The sequence below is a fragment of the Pimephales promelas genome, chromosome 20, assembly GCF_988280905.1.
Source record: "Pimephales promelas chromosome 20, fPimPro1.hap1.1, whole genome shotgun sequence".
Taxonomy (NCBI): domain Eukaryota; kingdom Metazoa; phylum Chordata; class Actinopteri; order Cypriniformes; family Leuciscidae; genus Pimephales; species Pimephales promelas.
Window position 1 is genome coordinate 4,922,213 of NC_142788.1, and position 8,700 is coordinate 4,930,912.

Here is an 8,700-nt window from a genome sequence, read left to right on the forward strand (position 1 = left end):
TATTATGGTTAGTATGGTGTGGTTTCTGCTCTCCATAATAGTAACTATTTAGTTTTCTAATTCTTTAGAAAAATAAATAAATAAATAAATAAATAAAATAAAACCGATGACTTAATATATGTGTGACGGTCCTCTATTTATTACTCTCGTTGTGTATATGGAACATCTGCACAAGGGGAAACCAAAACGAATCAGGAGTGGCATAACATCGCAAACAGAGAATAAAACACAGCCCACAGCAGTTACCAGAAATTCTGCTCTTTTTTATTAACTGATTCCAGTGTGATCGTATAGTGGAATGTTTGAATGAAATGTTTCACAATTCGTTGTCTTTCCCACAGAAAAATGTGAAATAAATAAAATAAAATAAATAAAATCTCTGACTTAAGTATTTCTGCCATATGAAACAGTTTATAAAACAGCAAATTGTTTTCAACAGGAATATTGCTGTTATAACGTACATTTTCCACATAACAAAAATAAACATCAAATTCAGTATTACCTGCACAAGGGGAAACCAAAACGAATCAGGAGTGGCATGACATCGCAAACAGAGAATAAAACACAGCCCTACACAACACACAGTAAATCAGATGGAGGAATATCATTAGCGGCAGCCATGCAACATGTGCTACATATAACATTAAACTCTAAACTAATGACTCACTCAACATCAGACAAACAGCATACATCTCTTAATTACATTATAACAAAAATACAGTGAAATAAACATTGTGTAATGATATTTAAGGCACTTGGGCTATTTTTGTCTCTGCAGCGTTTAACATGCGACTTACCACAGCAGTTACCAGAAATTCTGCTGTGGATTACCCAGAATTCGCTATTTTTAACACCGTGGCGCAATACCAAGTGACGCCAGCAGATGGCGCTTACCCCATTTAAGCAGGAATTTAACTATATACAAACCGTTACATATGCTATTTTATTACAGTCCATTCAATATATTTTCTTCGTTTATTTAATTAACTATGTTTTAATTATTTATATGCAGTTCAATATATTAATATTGAACTTGTCATTTAAACTATACATTAAAAAAAAATTAAGTAACCTGCGTACATTCCAAACAATGTCATCATGGACACACTGAGCTGCAGTCCAGTTAATATACAAAGAACAAGAAGTGATACTTCAAAAGCTATTGTGTATTTTTTTCGTTGCAATAACATTATAGGCTATATGTTTTTTTTTTTGTAAATGAGAAGAGTCTGAAAAATAAGGCACAACATTATTAACATTTATAAACTTATTTTTTTCTGTGGTTTTGAAAGAATTAGAAAAGTATAGTTACTATGAAGATCACATAAAAAAAGCTGTTAATTCTTTTTTTAGTGAAATAGCAGCCCTTTTATTATTTTATAGCAAAATGTGCGTTCATACGATGGATGCGCATTTTAGTTGCCATGGTAACGCGTGTTATGAAATCTCACTACATATTTTGACTCGAATTCCGATCGCTTTCTGTTGATTGAGAGACGAGGCGAATATACAGACTTTTCCAGAGTATTTTCTGCGAGATTTTGAAGCTGTTTCCTGAAAGAAGACTTTATTCTACAACGACATCATCGGAGGATATATCCTTTATCGAGTTTTTAAGCTTTTTTAAAGATTTCATATAATTTCTGATTATATCTTCCTTTATTTTATTGTTCTTTTCTGATTTAGAATAGTTTTATTTACTTTTTAATTCTTTTTTTTATTTATTTTTTTTAGTTTTACAGGAGTATTTCTGAGCATTGTTTTGTATTGTATTTTGTAGGCTAACTTATTGTTTTTTTCCCTTGCAGTGATCATGGTTCACCGGATAGGTGGAAGAGGAGGTGAGGGCTTTAGTTTTTTGGTTTATGGTATGTTATGGTGATGTTGTACAATGATTTAATACGGTAATATGTGATGGAAATTGTGCGAGGTGATTCCCCAGCAAAGTGATCACATATCGCATTGGATTCCTTGCAGATGAAATCAACATTTCAAGAATTGTAACAATTTGTAATTGACCACTGACATTGATGAAGGATTATTATTAAAACATTACTAACTATGTGATGTGTGAAATATATTCCACCCTCAGGCCGCTCCAGACCCCGGAGAACTGCTTTCTCTCAGACGGCTGGTCAGGAGGTTTGCAGACCCGCTTCTGATGACCGTGGTGAGGATCCGCTGCCAGACCCGACACAGATCCAGGAGCTTTCTGGAGATGTAACACCTCAGTCTTCTGAGTTTTCTGTTTCTGTGTCCACAGGTCAGGCTCACGGGAAGAAAGCGGGGCAGAGCGGCAGCCAGCAGAGGCCAGATGATGGACGTCCGTCGTCCACTGCATCTAAACGCTCTGGCAGAGGTCAGAATATGCTTTAATGAAGATGTTATGGCTCAGTCTCCATCTCTGACTGATTTGAAAAATAATAAAGTAAAAATTTGATGTGATGACTGCCATTGATTATTCAAATTGTTTAAAATTGCACATTTGTGTAACATTTTCAGAACATTCAGAGACCATTCAAAATTAACATTCCCATAATGCAAATTATTTTCTATTTCTGTTTCTAATAGTTTTCATTTGTTTTTCTTCCTTTCAGAAAAACCTAGAGAATGCAGGGAGAGGAAAGGAATTGGTTGTTTCCTCAACAGGGTGTGGAAGGCTATGAAGAGGTATTTCCACTGCTGTTGCCTCAGTTGTGCTGTGGATGATGTGGAGCCATTTGTCCCTCCACCAGATCTGGAGCCAAAGCCTGTTCCTGAGCCTTCATCCCCTGCACCAGATCACTCCGGCGTCAAGCCCAATAATGGTAAATATCGGCATTATTTCTCCAACATTATGATAATGAAAATGATGAGAAGAAATTAAACATCTGATATTTTGCAAACTCAGGTCGCTCCAGATCCTTGAGAACGGCTTCCACAGATTCGTCTGTGGGAATCACGTCATCATCATCTTTGTCCCTCTCTAAGGACATTGTAGAGAGGAGGTTCTGTGGAGAGTGGTTAAGCCTTAGCAGCCGAGGCTCGTACGTCGTTGAATGGCGGTGGAGTGGTTTTTTGGATAGCCGAAGCCAACAGAGCAGCAAGTGCTCTTTGTCCGGGTCCGAAAGCCTCGAAGGGTTTCTGTACCCTCCACTGCCAGGTCAAATTCCTGTCGAGCCGACAGAGACAGAGACGAATGGCCGAACTGCTCAGGGTGCCATGGAGGATTCTCCAGTGAAGAAGAGCTCCACAGGTGAGACTGAAATAAGGCTGGTCAGTGTAAAATCTTCAGATTTTGTCGTTTTTAACGTTAACGTCCGCTCACATTTACTATTGCTCTGCAAAATTTCACTGACAGATTTTTTTATTTTTTTAAGAAATATTTTAATTGAACGTTCACGTAGGAGAACATTTAAAGTAACATTCTCATATGTAAAATGATAAAATACAGAATGTTCCTTTAAAGAAGAAAAATTTGTGAAATACGTTGCGTTTAGGGAACATTTAGAAATAACGCTTTCTTAATTAATGGGAACGTTAGCAAATCATTCTCAATAAGGCATGAACTCGATGGTACTTGCGCTGTCTGACACACACCTGAAACACACACACAGAAAGCCGCTTCTCAGACAGCATATGATCAAACAGCAATTCTGATTTGCGACTTGAATTGTCAAATAACCTCAAAATAGTCAAAAAGTCGGTTAGACATTGCTGTGCATTTAATAAAATCATTGTTTATTTCAATATGTTATATTTAATATATTTTAAGATGAGGCCCATATGATCTTTGCCATTATCAGAACTGAGCCACATGTGCCAGAGTCGGCCAAGTGAAGCCTGGAAATGGATGTTTTTTAAACAGTATTTTCATCAAGAAAAATAACACTAAAGTCTTGTTTCCCGTTTCCCATTATTTTCTCGACACAACCAGCGCTGATATTTAAAACAACGGATCTAGCAAGCTGATATTTTTCTGTTTGTTTTACAGAGTCCTTTGAGTGTCTCTATAACATGGGACAGATGATTGGATCTGGAGGATTTGGCAGAGTGTTCAATGCAACACGCAGATTTGATGGCAAAAAGGTAAATCTTACCGAATTGTACAAACATTTTGCTCTTGCATGCATCAAAACATATTTACAACAATTTACAGATGGTTTAATACTTAGTGCAATGTCAGGTTCTTACATGTTTTGTTTTTTTGCAGGTTGCCATCAAGCGGATGCGTAAGGTTGACAATGATCGCTATCTGAATATTGTAAGTTGGCTAAAACCTGAATATGTGTTTAGTTGTTTATGTGCAGATTACTGTAGTTAATACACCCGTAGAAAGCATTAGTGAAAAGGCTCTTTTGAACGGATCCAAAAAGATTTTAAAATGATGTTTTCTCCAGATTTTTACGCAGTTAACCTTCTGTCTGCTACTTTTCTCTAGCCTGGGCATCCCGAACCTCTCGTTACAGAAGTGGCGCTGCTGCTAATGATGAGGCGAGAACCCATTAGCCCCTTCGTCATCCAACTGTACGACTGGTTTGAAGATCCTAAAACATTCACTCTGGTTATGGAGTATCCTGATCCCTGTGAGAGCTTGCTGGACTTCATCACTCGTAATCCTCGAGTGTATGAACCAGCAGCACGGGTCATCATGCAGCAGGCTGTGCTGGCAGTGCAACACTGCATCGAGCATGGTGTTTTCCATAATGACATCCATGCAGAGAATTTCCTGATAAAGAAACACTCCTTAGGCCTGAAGCTGATAGACTTTGGATGCGGTCAGCTGTTCAGTAGTGACGGCTACGAGAGCAAAATATACATCGGTGAGCATTTTAGGAGCGTGAATGTAGTGACTTACTAATTATTTGATGCTTTAAAGAAAAAAAAGCTCAACAAATGTCTTGCTTACAGGAATACAGGACCACTGCCCACCTGAAGTCTTGGCAGAACCTCGGTTCCACGCCGTCCCAGCAAACGTCTGGTCTCTAGGAGTGTTGCTGTACAAGATGACGAACGCATGCCGTCCATTTTGTAACAGAGCGGAAATCTCACAAGCCAAATTCACATTTCAGAACTCCAACTTATCCAAAGGTGAGTGAGTAATATCGATAACATTGATAAACACACACATAAAGCAAAGGCTTTATACAGAAACAGTTAAAGGTGAAGTATGTAATATTTTGTATATACAGCTCAACGTATAGCGAGAGTTTTGGGTGTGGAAACTGTAGCCCTGGGAAAAGAAATGCAGCTTTAGTTACAGAAGTGAAAGCCAAAATTCACGACATTTTCAAAGATTAAACAGGTCATGACCATGTCAAAGTGAACAGAGCATTGTGATGCTACGCGCTACAAAGAACGCTTCAATACCGTACAGCATCATCATGCACCCGTTCAGAAATGCACATTTGCAACAGCTAAAGCTGCCCCTAATATGTTGGACCTGAAACATACTTTACAAGAACCAGTAAGAGCTGTGTTTGTGATGTTTAAGTTGGGGAAGAGGCGATGCTCGGAAGGGGCCTTTGCAAGGTTTTTTGAAAATATGCTTTATTTTGTCATTTATTCTGCTCAGTGCCACTAGTGTTGCAGAAACTACATACTTCACTTTTAAAGGATTAAAGATTAGACACTTTTTACAGTGTGTTTTACAATCATTTTTTAAATGCTGTTTCGTAGATGCCAACTAACCAGCTCTCTCCTTATTCAAATGTGTACAGAGTGCAGGGATCTGATTAGCCAGTGTCTAGCCCGGGATCCAACTAAACGCCCGACGTTAGAGCAGATGTTACAGCATAAATGGATGCCCAATGATCTACTGTAGATTGAAGAAGTTCAGCAGATTCACTCGATCAGTTTCAGGTGTGAGGAAGTGTAACAGAGGAGGATTATGATCTTTTCTTTTAAAATCGAGATTATTTGTAGTGAGATTTTCACATTTGTGTTTATTGTAATGTTCTTGTTATAGTCTAGTCAAGTCACCTTCATTTATGTAGCACTATATACAATACAGATTGTTTCAAAGCAGCTTCATGGTAATAAACAGCGAAATAACAGAATCAGGGATGCAAACAGAATTCAGTTCTGCTGTAAAAATCATTCATGAGTTTGAGTTGTTCATATCATTTTTCTATTGAAAAGGAAATGACATACTTGCTGTCCTTGGTGGAAGACTTGAGCTCGAGACTCGACCGAAGACTGAAGTCCAACCGCAACCTGACAGAAACTCAGAGCCTGTCCACGTCTGAGCGAGAACACGAGACACGGCAAGACTGGAAGTCATCAAGTCATCACACACACATTTGCTTTGTTTTAAAAAGTCAATTTTGTTTTGATTTTAAAAGTCAAGGCTAGACAAGTAATCTTGATTTATTCGAGGTGTAATATTTAAAACATTTAGGATTTTGTAAAATAATTTTTTTTTTTGTATTGTTATTTAGATTTCCTTTTTTTTCCTTTGGTAAGTATGTATTCAACAGCCCTGTAGTATCAATATATATATATATACAGTATTTCTACTACAGGGCTGTTGAATGCTTGATTCTGATTGGTTGAGAACGTTCTAAGGGCTGAGTACCTCAGCAAATAAATAGAAAACAACAGAAATAATCCAAGGTTTTTATTTAACACCGTGGCTAGACTAACAAATAAACAGACGACACCTGAACAAAATATCCCGTTACAGTTTAGCAGTAATGATTTCATGAACTTCTTCACAGAGAAAATTGAAAGCAACAGAATCACAATCGTAATCTCTCAATCTTTGCTCGCGCCTTATAATTCAGCTGCAATTATCACCCCGCAAGAACAATAATAATGCTTTACAACCATTAGAACAAAAAGAGTTAAATAAACTTATCACTTCATCTAAAACAACAACATGTTTATTAGATCCTGTACCAACTATTGAAAGAAGTATTACCTATAGTGGAAGAGCCTCTTCTTAATATTATTAACTCGTCTTTATCTTTAGGTCATGTTCCAAGAACGTTCAAGCTGGCAGTTATAAAACCTCTTATTAAGAAACCGCAATTAGATCCAAATAACCGAGCAAATTACAGACCAATCTCAAATCTTCCATTTATGTCAAAAACATTAGAAAAAGTTGTGTCCGTTCAACTCGGCTCTTTCTTGCAAGAAAACGAGAAAGAAATTTGGCCTCTAGTTCATAAACGCCAGAGGAGAACTGGCCCCCGACTGAGCCTGGGTTCTCCCAAGGTTTTTTTTTTCTCCATCGGGTCATCTGATGGAGTTTTTCGGTTCCTTGCCACTGTTGCCTTTGGCTTGTTCAGTTGGGGATATTCAACTTAAATGACCAATATATATATATATATATATACAGGGCCTGAAATTAACACCCGACCACCTGCCAAATGCGGGTGAATTTTTCTATTGGCGGGTAACACTGTCAATCTACCTGCCACATTGGCAGGTAGCCAATGAGAATTGAGTGATTCATTAGGATTTTTACATTTCAACTAAGTTCGCCATTGCGTTTGACTTTAGCTATAATGTGGTGGCACATTACTGGGGTAAAGAGGCCAGCTGAAACAAACAACCAACAAAAAGATGAGGATGAGAAAAAGAAAAGTAAAAGAAGACATTTTAATACAAGTGGACAATTGGCGGCAATGGCAAGGTTCGTGAGCGGCTGATTTATGACAGCGACTGTTGTTTCGGAACGTTCATGCGATCAGAAGAAGACGAGGTCCTTTTCTGACTACGTTTGGATGTGCGAGTATTAAACTGTTGGTGAGATGGGATGAGATAATGTAACGCTGACGTAGCCTTCAGTACAATGACAGTTGCACAGATGTGTGTGTGGGTGTGCAACTGTGCATGTTGGGAGTTGGGAACCAGTGAGAAAATATCCGGTACCCGGTAACTTTACCAGTAATAACAATATGAATTTAGTTCATAGTTAACGGTTCCTGAACGCTGTAACTAAAAGCTGTCAGGATCTGTCTACGTGACTAAATCAGCCATCAACACAGCCGCGTGTGATTTGTTTACATACGAGCTGCGGTAGGTCTATCTGTTGAGTAGGTTATATACTATATAGCCTATAGGCCTATATGTTGTGTGAGTATCAAAATCAATGAATAAAAAGATTTTTTTTTTTAAATGTATGTTCTTAGAGTTATTATTATTACTTGACAGCACTTAAATGTGTATTCTTACAAGTGAAAGAACAATATTGTGAAATTTTGAAATAATATATATACTTTATATAAAGGTGAAAAAAATAAAACAGGAATTTCACAATATTGTTCTTTTTACCAGCCATTTTTTGGCTGAGGCAAAGTATGAGGCAAAAAAAAAAAGTGGCTGGTAAAAAGTCTCTGTGGCAGGTGAATTTTTAAATCCACCTGCCACAGTGGCCGGTGGCCGAAAAAGTTAATTTCAGGCCCTGTATATATATATATATACACAGACACACATAAATATATTTGCTATATAAATAGACTTGACTTGACATACAGTTTAATTTGAATAAATAAAGTATGTAGTCCAATAATAGGCTAAATAGAAAATTAAACTGAATAGGCTATATAAATAAACTGATAGTCCTGCTGCACAGATTTTCTTAATTATTCCAGATAATATAACAAATAAATAATTGTTTAAGGCCTAAAAGACTTTTGTGTGTTTCATTTATTGGGTTATCTCCTGTCAATTATAGAAAACAAGAATGAACGAATTATTTAAAACGAATTTAAT

The 8,700-nt window shown here is 37.2% G+C and overlaps 1 protein-coding gene and 1 long non-coding RNA gene across 2 annotated transcripts; one reads left to right on the forward strand and one right to left on the reverse strand.

The window, feature by feature from the left end:
• Positions 1-1,421: 1,421 nt before the first annotated feature.
• LOC148970523 (serine/threonine-protein kinase pim-2-like) lies at positions 1,422-7,314 on the forward strand. Its single transcript, XM_089124448.1, has 10 exons — positions 1,422-1,841; positions 2,093-2,170; positions 2,264-2,359; positions 2,598-2,807; positions 2,891-3,235; positions 3,974-4,068; positions 4,193-4,243; positions 4,421-4,802; positions 4,891-5,070; positions 6,121-7,314. The coding sequence occupies exons 1-10, from the start codon at positions 1,814-1,816 to the stop codon at positions 6,225-6,227; spliced, it is 1,572 nt and encodes a 523-aa protein (XP_088980574.1). The 5' UTR covers positions 1,422-1,813; the 3' UTR covers positions 6,228-7,314.
• Positions 3,700-5,041, reverse strand: LOC148970524 (uncharacterized). The gene is made up of 2 exons (XR_016148101.1): positions 4,912-5,041; positions 3,700-4,779 (listed from the first exon to the last, which is right to left on the reverse strand). It is a non-coding gene; the product is annotated as an uncharacterized LOC148970524 (long non-coding RNA).
• Positions 7,315-8,700: the final 1,386 nt, after the last annotated feature.